General features: G+C 46.5%; 2 protein-coding genes across 4 annotated transcripts in view; one reads left to right on the top strand and one right to left on the bottom strand.

Moving 5' to 3' along the window:
• The window catches only part of OGFOD3 (2-oxoglutarate and iron dependent oxygenase domain containing 3), a 43,682-nt gene extending 31,870 nt beyond the window's left edge, over window positions 1-11,812 (top strand). Inside the window, exon 9 of one of the 2 annotated variants that reach the window (XM_048323402.1) lies at window positions 11,541-11,812. In XM_048323402.1, the coding sequence (XP_048179359.1) occupies window positions 11,541-11,596 (56 nt within the window). In that variant the 3' untranslated portion in view covers window positions 11,597-11,812. Of the gene's footprint in view, window positions 1-1,740; window positions 3,118-11,540 lie in introns of those variants that run through there. The other variant, XM_048323401.1, reaches the window with a different exon arrangement.
• On the bottom strand, window positions 1,841-24,371 carry LOC125335627 (urotensin-2 receptor-like). 2 transcript variants are annotated; one of them, XM_048323399.1, is made up of 2 exons: window positions 23,223-24,371; window positions 1,841-1,921 (listed from the first exon to the last, which is right to left on the bottom strand). In XM_048323399.1, the coding sequence occupies exon 1, from the start codon at window positions 24,369-24,371 to the stop codon at window positions 23,274-23,276; it is 1,098 nt and encodes a 365-aa protein (XP_048179356.1). In that variant the 3' UTR covers window positions 1,841-1,921; window positions 23,223-23,273. The 2 variants fall into 2 exon arrangements, with proteins under 2 accessions (XP_048179356.1, XP_048179357.1); XM_048323400.1 differs by lacking the exon at window positions 1,841-1,921 and adding an exon at window positions 7,256-7,866.
• Between the last annotated feature and the right edge of the window lie 221 nt (window positions 24,372-24,592).

Raw genomic sequence — 24,592 nt, 5'->3', positions numbered from 1 at the left:
AGACATGTTTATTAAAGAAAGAACTTAAAAGACATTCAGTATAGCAAAAAAAAAAAAAATCAATTTAACTGGCTTAAACAACACACTGAACCTTGTCTAGCTCTGAATTACTTCGAGTCAGAGATCAAACAAAACAGCTTGAAAGTCAGTTTAAGGCAAAGCTTTGGGTGAGCCAGTGAGGGACCAATTATAATGTATTTTAATGAAGTTGAAATATGGTTTAAAAGGAAAAAAAAAATCATGACCTGGGGATTTTGTATGGAATCCTTGAGGGCAGCACTGTTCATGGCAACACTGGCAGGACAGGAGCACACTGCCTTCATTTAGGCTTTCATCCAGAAAAGCAGGACACCGAGGTGGGAATGAGCTGTGCATACAAATGGATCTCTTCTTTACATGTGTTTAACTTTGCCCTTTACTGATGTGCAGCCATGGGCTCAGAGGGGGATGAAATTGTTATGAAAGACTCTGGGCTGCACTCTGAGGATTAGATGTGAGCTGCAGCTGAACATGAAAGGGACTCAGGAATTAGTGGGTAAACCCAGCCCCATAAAGCCAGTCTAGTTTTGTTCAGATCTCCCATGTGTGCTGCTTAAGAGCATGCAAACAAAGGAACTTCTGGATCTTTGGGATCCCTTTTAGAAGAGAAACCCAGCTACATGCCTGGTGCCCATTTCTGCCATGGAGGTGGGGTAAGAGCTGGAGTAGTTTATGTTGTTGTGCAGACTTTAAGCAGGCATCAGCTTCTAAACAAACTTTAATTTGAACAGTGGGGGAAAAGCCTGAGTAGGAAAAGAGCGTGCTATTGGGATGAAGGAGCTGTGCAGGGGAGCGTTTCTGGCTTCCTCAGGAGAACTTGAGCAGTCCCACGAAGCCACGTCATTTGGAATTACTTGCTGGACATCAAACTTGTACATTCTCAGAACAGTTTAATACTGTGGGAGTGCAGAGGGCTCCATTCTGCTGCCTCATCGAGTGGGATGGCAGTGTACCTCTGCTGTCATCACCAAAGTCACTGCATTTCCATTTCACCCGATGCCACTTGAGGCCCCCAGTGTCCCCAGGCAGGGCAGGGATGGTCAAGGCTTGGGCAGGAGCAAGCACAGCAGTGAGCACTTGGATCTATAAAACAACTGCCAAGCCAGTGCATGGATGGAGTGGCTCTTTCTCAGGAAGGTGAATTTGTACATGGCTGATACATGACTTTGTAACCTGCCTGAGCGGCGAGTGATCAGACCAGGCACAGAAAGCGATAGCAAACACTCGGTACAATGCTGATAAGCTGCCACAGCTGCTTGTGAACCTGCTGAGGTTTTGTCACTGAAGACTTTTTGCCACCTTTGTAGTGCTTCCTCCTTCTGTGGTCTAAAATTAGAGCCAGGACTAGAAGGGGAGCAGGGAGGAAATCATTACACTTTGCTGACAGGCGCTAGAGTTGCGCTTTTTTGTTTCTAACTGAAGCTACCAAGAACTGACTTCTTGGCTTCCTCCTGCATTTTATAAACTACAAGCTGTGGTGGAATTGCATCTCCAGCTTCATGGCACGAAGGATTAAAGTATGTTTTAAACAGTAAAAAGCTGTCAGAGTGCAGCGTAAGCTTGTAGCAATTTGTCTGTGATCACCTTTGGGCTCTCAGGTCACTGGGGAACAGCTGGAGCCAGACAACAGCTGAGCTGTGTAGGGAGAGCTGCAGCTGAGCGGCAGACTCCATTCATGGGTTAAAATCTTTGTCTTTGCAGGCCGGGTGTCGTTTTTCACCTCTGGATCAGAGAACCTCCACCGGGTGGAGAAGGTTCAGTGGGGCACTCGCTTTGCCATCACCATCTCCTTCACCTGCGACCCGGAGCACGGCATCGGGGACCCAGTCCTGGGGTGACTCCTCTGGGCACGGGACAGGAGCTCAAATGAAGGAGAGAAGCCCTGCAAGAGAGGAGGAGAAAGGGAGATACCATCTCTTGTAACCTCACACGCAATTAGAACGGCCCAGCTGTGGGAACACACTGACACACACTCTGTTTTCATGTGTCTTTTTCCATAAACATTGCAAATGGTGGCTTAAGGACACCTTAAATTTGATGGATTCTGAAAACAGTGTGTCTTCATGTCCCAATGGGACAGGCTACAAAGAAGAGAGGGTGAGCTGTACAGAGAAGAGAATTGGGCTCTTCATTTTTTTATTATTTTTTAAAAATTCTTCAGTTTGAAAGGTACAGACAATCTTTTGGGCTCTGCCTTAATCTTGACTCCCCAGGCTGCCATTACCTGTTCAGTTCTTTACTCTCTTCAGTTACTAATGTGATGTAGAAAGTCTGACCCAAGTTAATTGAGCCAGGTGATTGTTACTCTCTAGAACACACCTTCTGTTGAGAGGGATGGATTCTCCTGAGTGTGGGATCAGTGGGGAATACACCTGGGTTTGGCTACTGGCACTTACTTGAACTTCTTTTAAATTGAATTACTACTGATTCAATATTCAGGAAGTCTCTCAATAGCTATTTTTGGACTTCTCTTTCCCAGTTTAGTATGAAGACTTCTTCTCTTAACTAGGACCACCATTCAGGTCTTCCCTGAATATTAAATTGTAGGGACTTCCAAGAGGAGCTTGTGTGCATTGCAGTACAGAGAAAGTAACAAACACATGCATCATCTTGCCAACTACTTTGGGTTTTTTACTGCAATCAAAGATTTCTGCGGGTCAGGAGGTTGATAAATAAATGGTAGAAAAAGCAAATTTTTTTTTCTCAATCAAATTCTGAAGCAACCATGTTGATCTGGTGTATTACTTGGATGTTTAATTTCTGTGAAACACTGAAAATCTGGGAATGTGCTTTGATTTTTTTTTTTTTTTAATGCATACAGTTTGGACTCTATAATGTACCCTCTTATGGAAATAATAAATACTGGGGGGAATTACACTGAAGAGCAATAGAAAGAGGAATGATGAGAGGACGCTTGGACTTGTGGCAGCTCTCATTGGGCACACCAGCAAGATGAGTCCTCTGTAATTTCATTTCTCTCAAACCTGAAAAAGTCTTCCTTGCTGTACTAACAAGGGAGAATTGTTAAAATGGCTGGATGCAAGGAAATAATAAAGTCAGTTGGGTTCCATATTGAAATACTTGTCCTAAAGCCTGTTTATTCCAAGGAATTTGCATTACACCATATTTTAAGTCTGTGTCAAGGCAGACCAAGATCACCAGCAACTGCTTTGCTGGATTGAATTTGATTCCTGCTGTTACCCTGAGGTTTAAATGTAGGGCTTTTTCCCCAAAAATCCCTGATAGCAGTGCAGTCTAAACATGAATGGACCTGTGTTTGCTGGTTACTCCTGTCTGTCATGCCAGCTGTGAGTGGCACTAAAAGGAAGTGGCACTCCTGGAGCTGCCCTCTATCAAATCCTGCTCAACAAGATCATCTCAGGCCGTGAGGGAAATCTCAGCTCATCTCCTCTTGGATTTTCATCTTTTGAAGATCCCATGTCTTGCAATAACTCCTGCACATGGTGCATCTCTTGCTGGGAACGTTCAGATGGACATTGAGAAATAAAATCAAGCTGGTGTCTTTTGGAGTCTCTAAGCCTCAGTAATCTGGTCAATATGATGACCAAACCTGTCACTGGTAATTTGCTGGGAAATTGTGCACAGTCCATGGTAGGAGGGCTCTTCTTTGGAAAGAAATACAGTAATTTGATGTATGTTTTAGTGCCACTGAGATTCTTCTATTTAAAGCTTCAATATCCAGACTCCTAAAAGCAATGCCTAGATCTAGGGAGAATTTAAATGGCAAATGAGGAAGTAAAATGCAATCTAAAAGTTTCTGAAGGTAGCCTCCAGCAGGAAGCAGTAATTGCAGAAGGCTGATGTGCCTGGGGCAGAGTGGAAGTAGAATTCACTGCTTATTAGGAACAAACTTGGTTTAATTTATTTTAGACCACTTAAATACCCTGAATAATTTCCAGATAATGACAGATAATTCTGAATTTGAAATATTTTCATTTCTGCCCCTTTCTGAGGCTCAGCTGCCTGTTGCTACTGGGAACTGCAGGGCTCTGATTCCTGGAACTCTGATTACTCCAAGGGCAGGATTTGTTCAAGTAGCATAAGTCTGATGCCAAGCTGCTGCAGAGAAGTGCTCTTAATTGAACAGGGGCAATGACAGAATGTGGCTTGATGTGTCCCAGTTGTGTGAGACCTTTGTAAACAGCCCTTGTACTTAAAAGTAAAAAAAGGTCAGGACTTGTGCAGTGTGTACTGGGTCTCAGTCCTGATGTTAAAATTACAGCTTTGCACCTGAAAGCAGGCTCGTAACAAGGATCTGGGAATGCTGATTTGTATTTTGAAGGGAAATTACTTGTAAGGAAAGGGAAGGGCTGCTGGTGTGAAAAGGCCCAGAGTAAAATAGAAAATGCAGCAGGAGAGCAAGCCAGATTCGACTCCCTACAATGAGATTGAGTGAAGCCTCCTGAGGATTTCTGTGAAGTTGTACTACTTTTAAAACCATATTTCCATTCAAATGTTTTGTGGAATATCAGGAGCTTTTGAAAAATTGGCAAGTATGTGATCAGAGAAGGTTTTTAGTGTACACCTACCTTTCAGTCCTGTAATATGCATTAAATTTTAATTTTTTGTCCCGTCATTCTAGGAACTCTAGATGGACTTCTTAGCATTTCTTGTGTATAACATTTTCATTGTGTAAGCAGTTGTGGAATCATCGTGGCTTTTAATTCCCTGTGAGTCAACTGAAGGTTTGGGGAGGTACATTTATGTTGAGATTTTCCTGAATATGTATCATCTGCCTGAAATACTCTGTGCTCCATCTCGATCAATTTCAAGTCCAGAAATGTTTACAAGGATACCCTATTTAAAAAAAAAGATTTTAATTTGGATTTATAGCAGAAATTTAGCTTCATGTCTTACTTATTTTTAAGGTCTAAGCTGGGTGCTTTAGGAGGCTGTAGCACATAATAATGTGCACGCTGAAATAAATGTAGCTGAAAAGGCATTGATGATGACTGTGCTGTCAAGGAAATCAGGTTTTGTTTCTTCAGTTGCATCTCTTAGTATTGAATTTCTCTTTCACAGCTTTCCCTTCCCCAGTAAATGAAGATGGCATTGTTTTTAATGTAAGAGCTCTTCGTGTTCCTTCTGCATCCCGATATCCTTACACAGTGTTTGCAGGGGAATTGGTTCTTTCTAACCTGCTCTTGGGGAGCTTTGTGCAGTTTTTTTGTCTTGTCTGAATTCTAGGAGTAAAACCAGGATATGCTGCTGGAGGTCAGGTCAGAGTGGGGAGGAATAAATACAACCAATCTCCCTTCTCCAAGAGAAAAAAAAGAGAAGAAAAAAAATCCCAACTCCTGTCTTTCCTTTTTGAGTCTCTTGTGTGGCAATCCAAGCAAACACTCCAGGAGCAGCAGCAGAGTTATTTCCTTTCTGAGCTGCAGGTGGCTCTGGCACATATGGATTGTCTCAGCCTGGGAAAATCCAGCAAAGGCACCATCCTGGAGTGGTGGGAATCCTCTGCTGAGTGTCCACTGCTCCTTGTGAAACACCCTGAAAAGCTGTAGCTCTGCTGTGCTTTGGGTCTTGTGAACATTCGTAGGAAGCTGAAAGCTCATTTTACATCATTGGCTGAACCCTGCTTCCAGCTCTCTCTTACTGATTGTTAATTTATCCTCAAAGTATCTGTGTGGCCATTTTTTATCTTCTGTGAGTGTCGGTGGCTTTGTACTGAAGTTTTTCAGGGGGGACTGTGCACAGGAAATAACTGTCCAGTTTCCCAAGTACACACCTCTGAGTGTGTCCATCATCTCCCCTCAAATCACTTATTTCACCTCTCACTTCTGTCCCAGCACACCTCAGCCTTGACCTGTAGCAAGTACTGACTCTGCATTATTTATTCATTGACTGGCTGGCTAGCACTGCAGAGCAGGCTTTTTCCTCTGATCCTTTTAGCCCACGTGGGGTATTAATCTTTATGAAGGATTTCTAACTCAATTTTTGAGATTTTTCATTCTTCAGCATTCGTTTTTTTCCAAATACTCCTATTTTTCTTCTAACAGAGGCACTGTCCATATTTGGACCAACGCCCTTTATTTCAGAGATACTTACTTCCATCTTGCCTGTTTTCCTGTAAAGCTGAAATAATGACAAGGTGGGGATCAGTGTTGCCTGCTGTTGAGCATTCTTGTCTTTCATCATACTTCATGGACAACGAGTGGGGAATTTTGAAACAGATACTAAAGAGAGCAGGTCAGACCTTGGGATCACAAGAAGAAATGCCTTGCTGGAATAGTTCTTACTCTGGAATCAATAAAGCAGCCTGGATGCACCATGTCCTTTATTTTTGTAACATTTGGATGCACTTAAATAAAAACATCTTGGTTTACTGCTGGATAATCCTGAGGCTGTCCAAGGAATCCAGTCTGGGTGAATCCATGAGCTGCCAGGTCAGGTTTATTGTTCGTAATGAACTGCATGAAACCTTCCCCTTTTTGAAGGAAATATTCTATTTTTGGAGAGAAGCTGAGATTTGTGGAGCATTCATGTTACTTGTTTCTGGGAATTTCTTGTAATAGGCTTCCAGTGTTCAAAAAAGCTCATTTTAGACAGGGATACCCTTCATATTTTTCTATTAACAAGCCACAGCAGCCCCTCCACCCCCCAAAAAAGCCCCAACTGGGTTCCTGGGCCATGATTTTTCTGTTCAGACACCTTGAGGATTTGTCTCTTTCTTGTTCCTCAGTTTACACAGTTATTTTAAGTTATTGACATAGATGCCTGGACACTTTGCTGCTGACTCCACAGAAAAAAAATCTCGCTGTTTTCCTTTGAGAGAGCTTTTCCCTGCCAGGGGAAGGTCTCTGGGTGGGTTCCTACCTTGGAGGTGACCTCCTCAGCATATTAACTTGCCAGCCAGACCATTAAATCTTGTGGGAATAAACAAAGGCAGGTCCTAATGGAGTCACGCTGCATGTCTTGGCTCTGGCTGGTGGTTTCTTCCATTCCTTCTAGCAGGCAGATGTGTTTATTTCTGATTTATGTTACTGAAGAGCAGACGTGTTCTGGGAGTCCTCCCTGCATGATGGGGTTTTAATTGTGGTTCACTGAATAACCTCGTAAAAAGAAGGCTGCATTTTACCAGGTGATTCAAAACTTACAAGGCTGCTGTGAAGTCAGACAAACTCTGAGCCCATTTAGTCTCTGCACTTCTCAACACAAAAGACATGAGAGAAGTGATCTTGCACTTGGATTATTTCTACTTCACTATGGGCCATCAATGGGTGTTTTTCTTTGTTTCTTTATTTCAAAGGAAAACAGGAATTAATCTGAGAGTCACTCCTTTCCACGGGGATGAATATGATCAAAATAAACTTTGACTAGGAGGAAAAAAGCAATACTACTGAGTCAGCCAAGCAGAGGGGGAAGTTCAGTTTAAGATGGTGTTAGGCAGAGAGCAGCTACAGGAGACTTCTCCCACACTGATGTGTCCGTGTCAATTTGAACTGACATTTTTTCCTCCTCCTCACTCTGCTTTATTGTTTCATTAGGAGATCAGACAACTGGAAACTGAGAGCTTCCAGGTAGCAAAGCTCTTAAAACCTTTTATAAATTTTTCAATAGGACCTCTTGATAACCATTTGCTTCAGCTATTTACCCTGTCCATCTTCTGTTTGAATTAATAATGAACAGTGAACATGCTAAAATAAGTTAAGTGATGCTACATCCACCTATTTAAAAAATGATGAATTATGCTTTCTTCTGCATTTATCTTGTGTATCAAATGGGCATTTTTTAAAGTGATGGTGTCCTCCATGCATAGCTTGCGTCTGTTGCAGCTTTTCTGGAACTGGGCAGAATTTAGACCTGTAAATAAGAAATAATCCAAGAAGAAATTAAAACTGAATTAATAAATATACAGAAGTGTATAGAAAGTTTCCCCTTGGGAAAAAAAAAAAAGGGGGTTTGAAATATTTGTAGGTTTTGGAACTGTAAGAAAAACCAAAGTTTTATTGATTTATTAATCCTTTAGTGGGGCTGTAGGGAATCTGCACCTGCTCTTCAGTACTCTCCACTCAGGTTGCACTCTACTTTTACAAGTTTGCACAGTATTTAGAAATCCAGTCCTCTTCCTGCCCGTTTTCCCTTTCTAGGTACTCATTGTCATGGAGATCTTGGCCCATTCAGACCACGAGCAGGAAAAAATCTCCTTTCTCTGGTGCACGAGATGAATGCCTGTGGGTTTCTCAGGAAGGCAGTTCCCAGCTTGAGCAGTGCCCATCACTGGGAGGTGATGAGGACTCTCACTCCTCACATTTAGCAGTGCCTTGAAGCCTTCCCCTTTCAGCCTGCTGCCTCTGAGCCTTTTGCTCTCAACAGCTGCAACTTGAGACCTCTTGACTTTGTTTTCTAAATGCCTTTAGCACCTCCAGATGGCCGTGAGTCAGTGAATTCCAGCGTGCTGCAGAAATGATCGCTTTCTGCTCAAGTTAAACACGTTTTGACTCCGTTGCTAATTTTCTACTTAGGCTTTGGAGCAGACTGCTAAAACTTGTCCTCTTCCTGATCATTCTCCTTAAATGAACGACTTCAGCCATAAAGCACGCACAAAAGGGCAGTAATCAAAAACCTTTCCATAGCTGAGTTGTACAGGGAGATATTTCTGAGATGTTCAGGTCTGAATTAATGATTCTGTCCTCTGGTCAGGCCAGGTTTATGATTTGCAGGATCTGGGCAAGGCAGAAGTGAAGGTGTTTGATGGCCCAGCTCCCCTGGAGTGAGAGGTGTAATGATTCTGTAATTGTGCTGCACTGGTAAGGGTTCCTGTGTTAAATTTACAAACGTGGCAAGGTCATTAGGAACAGCAACAGCCTCTTGTTAGACCATATGACAGAACAAAAAACCAGAAATCTTTGAGCCTTAAAGCCTTGTTTATAATGAATGAAATTGAGTGAATGCATCAGTGAATCAATTAACTTAAAAAGCAGCTATCATTGTCTGCCTGTCCCCTGACCAGGGTTAGTGACCCTTGGTTTTATTTCCTTCTGGCTGGGATGGATGTGCAGGGGATGGATGTGGAGCTGGGAGAAGGTTCAGTCACTGCCTGCTCTAGACATCCACAGCTTCCTCCTACGAGCTGCTGAGGGCTTCTCTGGACTATGGAGGAGACCTTTGTCTCCTGATGTATTCCAAATCTTTTAAATTAGTAAGATTTTAGTTCTCTAATAGCAACACCTACTTGCTGAATGCATTCTGAGTAGTCCAGCTGCACCAAACTGTATCACTTAGGAGACATGGATTTTCCAGTTGTGTCCAAGGCCCTGGAAGGGGAGGACAACCCTGTGTACATCTGAGCCAGCTTTAGTCATGGAGCATGCCAGGGGTTCACGTTTGCATCAGTGTGACAAGTAAAATCTGTCTAAATTAAAAGCCTTGAAATTGAAAAAATATTATTTTGTTGGGAAGAACACAGGTGTGGAAAGAATGCTTGGCTTAATGAGCTTATCTAATTTCTGTCTCCCTTGTAAGTACTAGCCTGAAGTTCTTTTTAGAGATAATAGCCAACAATGCTTCCTAACCACATAGGATTTACCATTCCTAAACAGCTAAAAAGCTGAAACTAATCACAACTATGAAAACTCCATAAAACTGAATATTTTGCAACATTGCTGTGTTGAAACTGGGCGCTCCCTCTGGACTGGGCACGGGCTGGAGCCAGTCCTTGGCAGGAATTTGTGCAAGTGCCTCAGGTGCCACAAATACTTTATATTTCTGCTAAATAACTTTCAGGTGGTTATTACGATCCTTGAGGTTTTTCTAGTCTTTCTCCTCCCTGTGGACTGTGCCTGTGCACATCTGAGAGCAGGGGAAGGTTCCTGCCAGGGAAGTACCACCAGCCTGCAGACCCCCCCCCACCCCATGTCCCAGGGGAGCTCCCAGGGTGCCCTGTCTCCTCTCTGGAGACAGCTACTCTAAACACTGGGGATGGTGTTTATCCTCAGGGCCAGGGCTCCATCAATTTGTGCAGTTTATGTCGGGAAGAGACAGTAAAACTGGTGCTTACAAGAATTCTGACTGCACCCGCTCCAGACATGAAGACCCTCGTGTTGCCCGGCCCTGCACGAGGTGGGCGGTGGGGACCACCCCAGGAGGAGGTTTGGGGTGTGGAGAGGGCTGGAGGGTTTGCTCTGGCTCTCAGTCCAAAAGGCAGTGAGCAGCTGGGATGGGGAGGACACATCTGGACACTCCAAGGAGGTGGTGGTAGAAGGGGAGTCTCCATGGGGGGGTTGGGAGAGGATATTTGGGCTCTTTTTGGGACTCGGCAACACATTGCAGGTGATGGGAAGGGTGAGACCTCCTGCTGCTGAAGAGGTGCTGGGAAGGAGCAAATGCTAAATCTGGGTGACACTGAGTGCTGAATGGCAAGGTCTGACATCCCCAATGACCCTTGATAGGGATTGAAATCCCATGGATACACAGGATGGGGAAAGGTAAAAGGAACTGCTGTCCCAGGGACTTCAGCAGAGGGTGGGATCCCTTTGCAAGCAGAGACTGAAACAGCTGTTCGGAGACATTTCACCTCGTATGGAGGGTTGAGATCAGTCTGAGCACTTCTCCAGCCATTCTCTGCTGCCAGGACCCTGTACTTACTGACTTTTTCCAGCTTCTTGGGTAAGGAAAGGAGGCTGCTGGGAGAGCAGTGCCCTGGCGTGCCATGGAAAGGTGCTTTGGCAGGGGCACTTAGCAGGAAGGAAGGACCCTGACAGCTTTGCTGTCATCCTCTTGCCAGCACAGGACCTCCAAAATCCAGCAGGAAACAGGGGAACAGAGGCAGTGTGTGGCTGCCTCAGTGGCCTCCATCCACAGAAACCTGGGAGGTGCCCACTGGGAAGTCACTGCCTGGTGAAAGGCAGCAGCTGCTTTATTGAGGTGCTGTTTAATTGTTTTGCTAAAGCAGCTGCCTCTGCCTTATTAATTTAGAAGAAATTACTGACTGAAGAGAAAATTCTAGCTTGTACTTTAACTTGATTTTTTTTTTCCTTTGGGGCAATGAGAGACTATCCCGTAACACTTCTCTGCTTGAAATCACAGGATCTCTTGGAGATCTGCCTTATGCCTCGCCCTCTTGTTAAAAAAAGGGGATACTTAAAATCAGCTGGAGTCCACCAGGAGCTTCACCTTCTCAGCAGCCCAGACTCAGAATGGGTGAGCTCTGTTAATTTAGAGCAGTTTGACAAAATATTCAGTTGAGGACCCAGCGGAGTACTCCAGGAATTATCATTCCAGGTCATTTGTCCTGCCTGTGTGAGAGTTACAACTCTTGACAGGTTTGGATTCCATTTCATTTCATTCACCAGTTTTGTATCCATGGGTAACAGCAGAACTGATGTGGCTCTGCACTGCTGCAAGGAGGCTGTCAAGGTTTTCAGGTTTTAAAATCAACCTGCTTTGATGACTCTTCTGTTCTGCAGCATTTACTTTACAGAGTTTGCCCTGAAAAAACCTGTTTAAAAATTACTTCCCTTTTTTTTTTGCAACAGTTGAACTGAAAGCAAGACAGAAGAAGTTCAAGGATGCCTTTGTAAAAGACTGGTGATCTTGCCAGAGATACAAGATCTGGCTTGTTCTTGTCTTCTCCCTTGCAGAAGAAATAAGTTTACTTAGTCCTGAAGTGTGTTGGGAAGGATGAGGTTCAGAACAGACTCTTCCTTCCTTCCTTCCTACAGGACTGGAGGAGCCATGACCTCCTGGAGGCTTTGAACATTTGTCACTTTGGAAGTGCAAAGGAGATAAATCTGCCTGTGCTCAGTAAGGGTTTCAGGGCTTTTCTTTTTCTTTTCTCTCATTTATGAACATCTGCCACTGACTTCCATGCTGGGAGGAAGGTCCCCTTTCCATTAGGATGTGCCAGCTGATGGCCACATCCCATGGGCAGCAGTAGTTACACCCCACTGACCGTGCATGAAGAATGTAATGTATTAAAATAATCTAGAACAAACTATAAAAACACTTAAACAACAAGCCCAAAGCAAAATAATTATTTTACATCTACTAACTCATTGTTTAAAATGAAGTTATACTCATCTTGAGTGAAATGCTGCTTCCCATTTAAGTCCATCCTTCAAAATTCTTCCCAAAAGTCCTCAAACACAACCTTTTTGGTTACAAGGCTGCCTGAATTCACACACAGACACTTGACATTCTTTGGGCAACAGTGAAGACATGAAAGGAAGCTGGAAACCCCTTTTTGTCTCAAGCACTGCCTTAAAGACTCCCCACAGCTTCTGGAAGTCAGTCCAGGCTCTAGAAAGCATCCTCTGGATGCTAAACCTACTTTCTAAGCCTTAAATTACCAAACCCCTCAAACAGAAGAAACACGTGGCCAGCAAATGTGCGGGACCAGCTGCAACTCAAAAAACATCAAGGGCTCAACAGATTTTCTGCTGCTCACACTGCCTGGGCTCTGTTAAGCACTCAGGCTTTGCTCCTCTGTCTGTAATGTCTGGTTTTGACACTGGATGAGAGTTTGGCCTCAAAAGTACCTGAGCAGCTACAGGTGAGTTGTTTTTAATTAAACATCTTGCTGGAGACTGATGGAAGCTTCAGAGAGACCTTAATGCAAGTGGAGCCAAATGTGGGAGGGTCTGAGCTGGGAGAGAACAAGGTCCAAAGGTTTTCAAATCTGGGGAAGGTGAGCTCTGTTTTGGAAGGCTAAATTTAGCAGTGATTAAACGAGCTCTTAATTAACCAAATATTCCTCCTGCTTGCCTTTCCAAATTACTCAATAACTGAACAATTATAATGAGCTCAGCAAGTAATTACTCTCCATTCCTTGCCAACTGCAGCCTTGGAACCCACCAGCTGTTAATGTGCTGGGAAATGAAGTCCATCAAGTGTGAGTCAAATAACTGAAAACTGAACAGGAAAAATCCCCCCCAGGTTTCCAGGCACTGTAAGGAAAGCTGCTCCCCCATGGTGAGCCCCTGAGTGTCCCTCCCAGACTGAAGATCCATCATGAAGATGATGAGCATGGGTTGGAGCTGCAGGACTCTGTTTTCATGGGTGCTCTGGCAGGGATATAAGCGTTCCTCATGGTTATTCTGCCTCACGAGGCTCTACAGAGCCTCCCTGGGGGCTAATGGGCATCTCTAGAGGGGGGAAGCCACTGCCCCACTCACTGACCAGAAAGGAGAGGGCAGAAATAAAGCCCAAACCCTCTGAGAACACAAGATTTTTCCCTGTTGCAGCAGAGTAAAAGTCACTGGGATTGTGAATTTGGCCATTTACTGGCCTGAGTTTAACTGATATGTTAAACAAGAACAAGCTCAAGTGCACGGCATAATTTAAAAATTAGATAAGATTTGAAGATGCTTCACATGCACTCCTTTTCACGCCCATCAGTTTTATCAGCTCAGCTGCCTGGGGGTAGGCAGGGAACCTGATCAGGACAAGAAATAATTACTTTTGTCTTGACTGGGAAAAAAAACCAACCCTCAACCCTATAAAGTAAAATGACTTAATTTTTTAAAATTACAAAACTGCAAAGACAGATATACCAGCCTCAGTGAGGGGACAGAGGAGGTGGAAGGTGGAGGAGCAGCAAAGGAAAAGCTTTGTAAATCATCCTCCTGTCTGAGCAGACATAACTTCTCAAATGGAGCTGAAGGATTTGCTGATAGAGTCACAGTTGCAGGAACATTCCCACTTTCTGATTAGGTTGTGGAAGTCAGTAGAGGCTTCTCCCTTCTCTGTGGGCAACCTAAAACAGCTCTGAAATCCAAGAGGTAAGAAATGTCCCCAAAGCCTTGAAACTCTCACTGGGGTATCACAGAACGTGGTGTGTGGTGGCTTTAGCTGTGGAGCAAAGCCAGGGTGGAAGCAGAGTCCCTGGGAGAGGTTACAGCTTATTGCTGAGGAGGAAATGTGACACAAAGAAGGGACAGAACACGCAGGGACAGAAAAATAAACCCCATAAGGTTAAAGTAAGAACAGCAAAGATAGCAACAGGGAAAAACCAAACACGTTCCTGCTGAACATACAACCCAAACATCACGTTTGATCCATGATCTTTCCGCTCAAGCTCCTCTCAGCACAGGCAGGGGATTCCATCTTTGCTGAGCAGTGGGAATGCACGTTGTGAAGGCAGGCCCTGGCATGGGGTCTGTAATTACACACAGCTCCTCCACAGGCTGAGTCTCAAACACACACCTCGAGCTCTGCAGAGATAAACATTTACTGAAGAATGTGACAGAAGACAAAAATGTCCATTGAGATGCTGGTTTGATGCCTTTTTTCGAGCTCTAAGCTAACGTGCTCATGCCAGCGAGCTTCTCTATTTCTTCCCGTGCCCTGACACTCCCAGAGGGGCAGGGACATCCCATTCCTGCTGCCCCATGCTGCCTCTGGGACTCCTCACCCTGCACTGTGAGGGTCTGGAGTGGAGTTGGAGGCTCCTGTAGAGACCAGGTTTGCTTGTGAGCACAGCAAAGAGGGCAGGAAGGGAGGAGGGCTTGCAAGAGAGGAGGCTGGGACTCGGCTGCCTCTGGAAGGGGCACGTGGCTGTCAGAGCAAGGGCTGGTTCTGCACAAGGGTGCTGGCACGAGGGGAAATGTCCCCAAACCAGGAGTGTGGGGATGTGCTCTGCCCCTCAGGTGCCCATCTCCTCCCCCTGCATTCCCCACAGCAGCTGTAAAGCCTGATTTCCAGAGGCAGCATGGAGATGATGCAGCATTGCCTTCCTCAGGCTCCTCTCAGCCTAAAGCCATTTCTTTGTGCTCTCATTAATGAGTGATTCAGGGTGACACATCAACGATTTCACATTTGGGTTTTGCAGGGAGTGTGGCTGTCAAAGCCCTTCTCCCCACACCTGAGGTCACTCTCATGCTGTGAGATTCACAGGCCCCTCTGGGACTGTGAACACAAGAACTGGAATTGGGGCATATGAACACTTTCCCCATACCATGAAGTTATAGGTTTAAAGATTTTTATTGTCTTTTATTGGACTAAACCCAAAAATTCGTACTTTTTTTCCCCTGAATAACAGAGATAGATACTGAATACCCCAGAACACACAATGCTTAGGAGAGAAAATATTCTCTTATGTGGATGGAAGTAAAAGCCCAAGTGATGCTCCAGCCCCATCCTCGTCACTCCACTGTGGTCCCTCTCCTCTTAAATCTGCAAGGAGCTTTTCCTCTAACACTGGGCACTGCAGGATGTGGGGCTTCACTTTCTCATCTGGTCTAAAGCTGCTGCAAGGGTTGAACCAATGCTTTGAAGTTTGAGGGACATTTTCCATAATAAACTCGCCGTTGTATTAAGAAAACCCAACACGTGACAGCAGCCAAGCAAAGTTAGCCCGTTGTTATTTCCTCTGCTTTTGTTGTTGGGAATTAATTGTGCTGTGCCTCAGGCGGGCAGAGGTTCCTCGACATACTTAATCATTCTAAAAGGATGCCGACAGCAAAATGACAGGGAAGTTCTGTTGTGTTTAGCAGTCAGTAATGAGTGTTGGGATAATTCTTTCTATCCAGCCTCCTCTGCACGGATATCGTGCTCTTAGAGCAGGCTGAGGCACAGGCTCTGCCTTTACCTCCACTGATCCCAGTGCTCCCAAGCCCATAATGTGGGGAGGAGGCTCCCAGGAGGTAAAGAAGAGATTCTGCTTCCTTGCCTATCTCCTCCTATTGTTTGTCACCGAGGAGGGGCTTTAGAGAGGGTATTGATGCACTGAAACGATGGTGTTTTTAATCAGGAGGCTCATTCCAGTTGTGATCCCAGCTGGGTACAGCTGCCAAGGCTGGGGGTGAAGGAGCATCTTCACTGCCCAGCTGCCATAAATCAATAGCAGAGAGGTTCTGGTCGACAAACATTCCTCTGCCTGACCATGAATAGCTACCCTGAACCCTAAGTTACCCCTACAAGGAGACATTTTCCCCTTCGTCCATAGCATCTCTCATCCAGCGACCCCAAACCCTGTCCCACACACCAGTGACACTTTACAACACCTGCACAGACACTGGAAATAGCACTGCTGTTTTCTAGGCACTTCATGAACAGCAGCCAAGACCAAGTGACCTCCCTGAGGTAATTTTCCAGGAGGATTCAGGACTTCTGAGCTGCCCCATTTCAGTGAATCCCTCTGCTCAGCTCCCACACTGTGGAGCCCTGCCTCCACAGGCAGCTCCAGCATCAAACCTGGCTTTCATTCACTGGCTTGTTCTAAGCCTGCCTGAGCTATCAACAGCCCAGGTGCTTTCGGGGTAGAGGTCTCTGGACCCCCAGCAGCAGATGATGTGAAGGAAGGTAAATTCATCACCTGGCTGCAGGGCACGGTGCAGGCAGGGGCTGCAGACTCCTCGAGTATTCCTGCTACCAGCCCTTTGCCTGGACACTGCCCAGGGGCAGAAAGCTGCTTTCAAAAAGTGGTGGCTGGAGGTAACTGCGGCTCTGGCTGATTTTATAACCATGCCATTTCTGTAAAATACTGCCTTCTATGGTGTTAAATGAAAGGGAAAAAACCCTCAGTTACAAAGAACAAGGAGAAACTCGATTTAAACCTGTGGGGTTACTGGGATTTTGAGCAGTGCAATGCTGGGGCTGGCTGCCAGCCCATGCTCCCCAAAGGGAGGGTGCTGTGGGAGCCTGGCACAGGAGCTGGTGCTGCTTCCTTGCCATGCCCAGTTTGTCTGGTGGGACCTGCATCTCCCAGGAGGTTTAGGTGTCCTCTCTGCACGTGTCAAGGGTGCTGCTGTCTCTCCCCTTTCAGCATTACTACACTACAGTTAATTTACCTGCTCCATTCTTGCAGATTTTCACAAGATAGGTTCAATGTACCCAAGAATAATTGCTCTGTAGTGCCTTTTCCTGGGAGGCTTCTTGCAAGAGGCAGCCTTGTGCTTCTCAAATGTCAAGCTGATATTTAAAAGAATAACAGAGGTAGAAGGCTGTGAGTTTGATGGACGTCCCTGGCTTGCAGGAGCACACAGATGAAGGGATAACTGTCTCTAACAGGCTGTGTTTATGGACACACCACATTTAGCTTCAGGAATCTCCCTTGCTTTGTTTGGATGGAATCATGTTTGGTTCTAGTTAAGAATTCAGGAGCTGAATTCAAGATCCTAACAGCAATGCACAAGGAAAGACTAACAGCATCTCAGAGAGATTGGCCAAAACAAGCTGGAACAAACTTGTCAGATTTTACTTCTCCAGCATTAGCATGGCTTTGGTTTTAGAACTGTTCCCTGTGCCAAGCATGGCTGATACTGCTGGTGCTTTGTGCACAAATTTATTTACTGCTTTCCTTCCCGATATCCTGATGGAGGAGTCTGGGTGGGATCTTCCACAGTATTGAAGTCCAGCCTTTTTTAATAAATGCTTTAATGAATGCTTTTTAACTCTTCACCTCATCTCTCACTGTAGAAGTATTCCTAGTGCTTACCAAAATGTTTCATTTAAATTAAAATTTATATTATAAATGAAGAGAAGCAGAGAAGCAGAGCCCAAATGCCAGAAGACTTCTACAGGATTCATTTCTCCCTTTCCTTTTTTAATTCTCCCTTTCTTGGGTGGGGGACCAAAGTAAAACAATGCAGCAGTTTTGCTTTGGTAAATTCCATTGGGGGCATTTTCTTTGGGGACAAGATGGCTCCAGTTGTGACCACAGATCACAAAGCTCAGCTCTGACCACTCAAACTTGTTGAACTGAAATTAGTCTCCCCCAAAGGTGATATATGCCATACCAGAAACTCAGTGTGGGCAGAAAGCTGCATTCCTGAGCAGAAATATTTTTGATTAAAAACCCCCCTTCTGATATATGTCCCATTTAGGATTTTAATATACCTATAGTTAGTATAATATTAACATATTAATAATTTTTTTCAGTGTTGGGTGTCTGACAGAAGCTTGTTGCATCCCAGAGGTTTGGCTGGGAGGAGTTCTTCCATCTGCCTTCACAAAGCTCAGCCTGAGCCACCCAACCCCTCCCAACACTTTGCCACCAACTGACTGCATCCTTTCTCCCTGCTGTGCTTTAGATCCATTCCCAAACAAGGGCAAGAATCTTCTATAATGCTAATAAAAATAACTCTACTGGGTGCTTACACCCTGCAAGGCTGTGGCTACTCTTTTGAAGACAAAGCAATATATTTCTCATAAGCCACAGTAATTAACTCAGCATCTCTATTCCCTGGAAAAAAACTAGAAAGTAACAGCAAACCCCAATATTATCAGGCAGAAAAACCCCAGCTGGGCTAAACTGGAGTTAGTCACCAGCTCTGGGTGTTTCTGTGGGTGCAGGCTGGGAGGATGCTGTGCAAAATGACAGGAATGAAGTTAGTCTGGGTTTGGCATGGGAAGAAACGTGGGAGAGGAAAGTTAACTCTTGGAGTGGGTTTTTCTCTTCTCTTCCCCTCCAGTAATGTTCTATTTTAAGGTATAAAATCCTCTTACATTGTGCCGTGATTTTGGGCAACCTCTGTGTTTTAAAGCCTAGAAATAAAAAGCAAATTTCCTTCCCGAGACCTCGGGATGGGAACTTGGTGCTGCCACCAGAGGGACTCCAAAAAGCGACGGAAAAGCCGAGTGTCCTCAAACCAGGCAAACTTCCTGGCAAAGCTTCTTGGCTTCTCGGGGCTGCTCTGAGGATTTCTCTACGTTTTCTGCACCCAGGGCTTGAGGGCTGGGCTCTGATACGAGCTTTATGTGCTCTCTTCTCTCATAATCCTGCTGATTATGAATAGATTATAATCGATTATAATAGATTATAATAGATTATAATAGATTATAATAGATTATGAGCTCAGTCCCCCTGCCAGTTCCCCACAGTTAATCCAGCTGTGCATCTTGCAGCTCCAGGTACAAAATGCCCTCTCTTTCGCTGGCTTCCCTGGTGTTCAGTCACACACTAAGCACCAAACCTGACTGCTGAAATAGGAGTTCAAAAGTTACTGATTTGCTTGCACTCGTGATGGAATTGCAATGTGGGGCTTTTGAGCATTTATTGCAAATTTGTTTTCCAAAAATGGAGAGAAAGATGACTAAAAAAAAGTGACTGAAGGTAAAGGCTGCAAAAATGCCGTAAGGCTCAGGTGGTTTCTCCTGTGTCTGGTGAAAACAAATACTCTCATTTGCCCCACAAAGGAGTGGTCTTGGTCTTTTCAAGTAAAAGTGGAAAAATTGCCATGGCTACAGCAGCTCCCATCTGAGGACATCCCACCATAAAGGAAGGCTGTGTTTCAGGATGAAACTACTTTCCTTTCCCAGGCTGGGTTGGGTTTTTGCATTATAAACCCCTAAATCCCAAAGGGTACTGGAAAAAAATCTCCAGTGATTGAACTATTTTCTTTCTTGTAAAGCACGTATGGAGTTGTGCAGTGACAGCCTCTGGCCCAACAAGAAAAGGCTGCTGCCTTTCCTAAAATTCCCATTTCCCATGTTTCTGAAGAAACATGTGTCACTGAACCTGCAGCAACATTCCATTTATAATAAAAAACACCCAAAGCATTAAGAACCACAGGATTACAATGGTTTAGGAATGACAGGTGACCCTAGGGTACACAGAACTTGATTTCCTGGAATGTAAAATAGCCAAAGTAAAATTGTTTTTAAGGAACTCTCCACATGTTGTTTTTCAGTTACAGCCCCACTGACTTCCCTATTGTTACTCAGCCCTGGCCTGAGATGCTTCAGATTTACCTGGAGTGACACCAGTCAAGTTCCATCATCCAGATTCTGGTTATCTCAATTTTCACACACTTCTGTAACCTCTGTGGCTGGGGACACAAGATGGTTTTAATCTCATGGCTTTGGGAATCCCAACTCTTCCTTTTCAGTGCTGAGGACAGGTGAGAACGCCTTCATGTAGAAAATAGCCTGAGCTCCCTTACAGCAGGTGTGCACAGCCTGCACACAGGGAGATGTGCTTAGAAATGCTGAGATCCCAACCCCAAACCTCCCCAAAATCCTCTGGGGGAGAGCAGGTAAAGCTATCCCTCATAGGTAACCTAAATGTTGTGTAAACCCCTGACAGGGCTCGGTGCTCTAGACAGGCAGAGCATTCCCCTTCCCAAGGGAGCTACCCGATTAATTTGGTTTTGTTCTTAAAGGAAGATCCACGAGGACAGTCCCCTCATTCCCAAACACCAAGAGGACACCAAGAGCACACCAAGAGGAGTCAAGGCTTGCCCAGACAACAGGAACTCAGCTAAAACATCGGCTCCAGCAGGATATTTATGAAGTGGATCAAACCTACTGACTTTTGGCAGTTTAACACATCCTGGCTGAAAAACCTGAGGAGTGACAAATAGAACAGAGCCACAGAACGGTTTGGGTAGGTTTGGGTTGGAAGGGACCTTGAAGATCATCCAGTTACAACCCCCCAGCCTCAGATACCTTCCACTGTCCCAGGTTGCTCCAAGCCCCGTCCAACCTGGCCTTGGGCACTGCCAGGGATCCAGGGGCAGCCACAGCTCCTCTGGGCATCCTGTGCCAGGGCCTCCCCACCCTCACATGGAAGAATTCCTTCCCAATATCCCATCTAACCCTGCCCTCTGTCACTTTGAAGCCATTCCCCCTTGTCTTGTCACTCCAGGCCCTTGTCCAAGGTCCCTGTCCAGCTCTCCTGGAGCCCCTTTAGGCCCTGGAAGGGGCTCTGAGCTCTCCCTGGATCCTTCTCTTCTCCAGGTGAACATTCCCAGCTCTCCCAGCCTGGCTCCAGAGCAGGGGGGCTCCAGCCCTTGGAGCATCTCTGTGGCCTCCTCTGGACTCTCTCCAGCACCTCCACGTCCTTCTGATGTTGGAGACCCCAGATTTGGATGCAGCACTGCAGGCTGGGTTCACCAGAGTGGAGCAGGGGGGAGAATCACCTTCCTTGGCCAGCTGGGCACCCTTTTTTTGAAATATCCAGTATTTTGCCTTTCATCTGGACGCTCCTCCATCAACCCTTTGATATTTAATGCTCCCACCACGTGGCACAGGAAGCACAGCCACTACACACTGCTGGTGCCACTGAGCAGAGTAACAGAATCTCTTCAGGGGACTGAGAGGTGTCTTGAGAAGTGTGTCCCAAATGAGCCCCTTCTGTTTGTTTATCCCCACATTGAGGTTACAGCTGAAGACCCCTCCTGCTCTGCATTTTCACCCTTTTATTTCTATGCAGAACTCCTTTTCAGCTTCCCCCTTGTATTAACAAATATGATTTTAGGCTGTTCAGCTTTTTAACTTTTAAAAATACAAAGCAAAGTCCCTAAAACTCATTTTGATCCCTCTCCAGCTCACGGGATGCAGCCATGCCTGGCTCTGCCAGGACTTCTGTGCAGACACACCTTGTACATGACATTCACACTCCCACCTTCTGAGTGCAGTCTTACCTTTTTTATTCTTATATGAGAGTGACTTCCAGCCTCAGAAATGGGAACCAAAGGAAAAGTAACAATGGCTTTACAATTAATAATTAAAAAATCAATTAGTTCCTGAAAAGTTGTTCTGAAAAACTGCTGAATCCTGTTCTCCTTGCCAATTCCCAACACGAATTGTGTGTTAGCCCCCCTGTTTCGTAAGGAATGGACAACATTAGGACTACTTAAGACACCCAGCTTGGAGTCTATGCAACACTGGAATATGACGAAGTGATCACCAGAGTTTCAAATACAGTCCTGTGGTTAAAAGTAATATAGGCGAGGTGAGTTACTCATTCCCCTGCTCCCCAAAAAGCATCCCAAGAGAATGCCTGACTCCAGCACAGGAACACCTTCATCCAACTTGTGTATTTTTCTGTTAGTTGAGTGCCTAAAATGCAGCATGTCTCTGTGCCTGCTCTCTGCTCCCAGCCCTGTCTGTGGTGTTGGCACTTCGTGTCTCTGCTTTAGCACAAACACACCTCAAAGTTCGGTGTGGGACACGAGAGCATCGCCCAAGGACACGGGAATGCAGCAGCACTGCAGGGCTGGAGTGGGACTCTGCTCAGGCAGGCAGGGGTTGGAATAAGTAATAAAAAAGTGGAAATGACAGTTCCTGACGCTGCTGCTGCTTCTGAACTCCCTGGGCATCACCAGCTGCTGACAAGAGTTTGTGCAACTCGTACAGTGCTTTTCTTATCCCCAGAGCCTGTCCCAGGAGAAGAAAGAGGAATATTGACCCCAACTTCATCCCCACAGGTGGGAACTGCAGCATCTGCCCAGATAGATACATCCCCCTGAGCTGGGTGAAGAGACCAGGCGAGGGGAAGGCTGAGGATGGTCCATTTTTAATAAGCATTTATTTATAAACTGACACTTTACAGTTGTTTAAGTGCTTACAGGCATCTCCAGGATCTGTGGTGGAGGCTTACTGTGAGATGCCAAGCAGGGAGAAAATGAGCAGAATACATTGAGGCAAAAAGGTTTTGATAAAATATAATGAAAAAATTTGTCTCTTTTATGATGACTTTCATGATCTAGGGTTCAGTCATTTTTCTTAGAGCCTCAGGTCTTTGAGTCATAGGATTATAAATAATTTTTTATTTCTTCCAAGGTAAATTTTCAGGTTTTTCAAGCTCTGTTGACTGTTAAGAAAGGGACCAACTTTTTAAAGAAAAAAAAATCAGTGGCAAATTCAAACCACCTTAGGTAGAAACCTTAAAAAATTACAAGGGTTTTTTTTTTAGGTGATCCTGTGGTTTCTGACAGCTTACCTTGTGGTTTTTGAATGCTTGGAATTCAAAGTGCTGCTGCAATGAATTTAAAAATAGAGACTTTAAGCTTGATGTAACAGTAGTGCACCGTAATGTAACAGGAAATAGGAAAAGGGGCTTAGAGGTCTCTTTACACACTCCAGAAACAGACAATGGTAACACACAGGGCAAACACAAGGCTGGCAGCTCAGTTAAGTGATACCAATTTCAGATTTCTGCAGCTCTGACCCAGCTGTAGCCCAAAGGCAGCACTGAGAAACCACACGGGAGAAACGTGTGTGTGGAGCCGGAGCCGAAACTCGGCCAAGCGTGAAACAGTTTGTGGCAGAACTGAACAGAGCATCCACCTCATCTTCTGCACCCAAAACCCTGCAGGATTTGTCCTGAGTGGCTGCTGGCTCCTGGCAGGACCCCCCCAACAGCCCTCAGCCAGATGGAAATTAAGCCTCATCTCACAGCATTTGGATTCACACAGCTTCTTGCCCCTCGCTAGAGAGAGCACCAGAAATGAGTTTTTAGGACCCTTCAGGGCTAGGGGGTCCCAAAGCCCTACCTTGGCCGGACGCTCTGCTGGTCCTGGTGTGTCCGGAGCGCCTCCTCTTCCTCACTTGTCCTTGAGAGTGGCCATGCCCAGCGCCTCCGAGCTGTAGTCGTACTGGTTGCTGGAGGACATGGACCGTCCCCAGGAGCACTGCAGGTTGGAGCCCCTCTTGCGGAAGGAGGAGGTGAACCTGTAGAAGTTGCGGTGCCTGTTGCGCAGGTACTCCCGGTAGTTTTTGGTGAGCAGGGTGTAGAGGAAGGGGTTGATGCAGCTGTTGCTGTAGGTCAGGCAGGTCACCAGATAGTTAATGCACTTCTGGGTTTGGGTGGTGAGCTGCAGGGAGCTGCTGTAGAGGCGCACCAGCTGCCAGATCCAAAACGGCAGGAAGCAGGCCCAGAAGACCAGCACGATGCTGAAAATCATGATGAGGACCTTCTGCCGGGGGGATCTCTTGCTCTTCTCCTTGTGCGGGGGGTTCCTCTGGGACTCCAGGTAGGTCCTGGCCAGGCGTGTATAGAGGAAGCCGATGATGATCCCCGGGGCCATGATGCTGGTGCTGAAGAGCACGGTCAGGTAGGTCCGGTAGGCATCCACGCTCCAGGTGGGCGCACACATCCTCTTCACCTTGCCCTCCGCCTTGCCCCCCTCGGTCAGCGTGACCATCAGCATCATGGGCAGCGTAAGCAGCAGCGACACCGACCAGACAGCCCCCGCCGTGACCTTCCGGTAGCCCCGCGACCGCTTCAGGGTGTCCAGGGGCCGGGTGACGGCCAGGTAGCGCTCGGTGCACATGAGGGTGAGGGTGAAGATGCTGGCGTGCATGGTGAGCAGGTCCAGGCTGAGCAGGATGCGGCACCCCAGGTCCCCGAAGTACCAGTCCTGGGCCAGATAGGTGCAGACGATGAAGGGGATGGTGGAGAGGTAGAGCAGGTCGGCCAGCGCCAGGCTGACGATGGAGCTGTACATGGGGGCGGCGCAGCGCGCCGAGTGGCACATCACCACCAGCGTGTAGACATTGCCGGCCACCCCGGCCACGTACATCACCGACAGCACAGTCCCGAAGGCCGAGGGGATGAGCAGGGGGCCGCCCCCGGGGGCACCCCCGCCGCCCGACGCCGCCGTCCCGTTGCCCCCCGCCGCCGCCGTCCCGTTGGGCTCCATGGGCGGCGGCGGCGGCCCCGGCACCGTCGCACCGGCCCCGGCGCTCCCGGCCCCGGCGGCGGCCGCTCCGCCCCCCGCGGGAGGCAGGGCGGTACCGGGCTGCCCTCGGGGGAAGGGCCGCCCCCGCCCCGCCGGGGCTCCCCCGCTCCGCGCCCGCAGCGACCGCGGGGACCCCCCCCGAACCCCGCCCGTGCGGGGCTGGCAGGTGCCGTGCGGGGCCG

The sequence above is a fragment of the Corvus hawaiiensis genome, chromosome 19 (assembly GCF_020740725.1).
Source record: "Corvus hawaiiensis isolate bCorHaw1 chromosome 19, bCorHaw1.pri.cur, whole genome shotgun sequence".
Lineage (NCBI taxonomy): Eukaryota > Metazoa > Chordata > Aves > Passeriformes > Corvidae > Corvus > Corvus hawaiiensis.
Note: the sequence above shows the minus strand (reverse complement) of the source record. Positions and strands in the feature narration are given on the sequence as shown.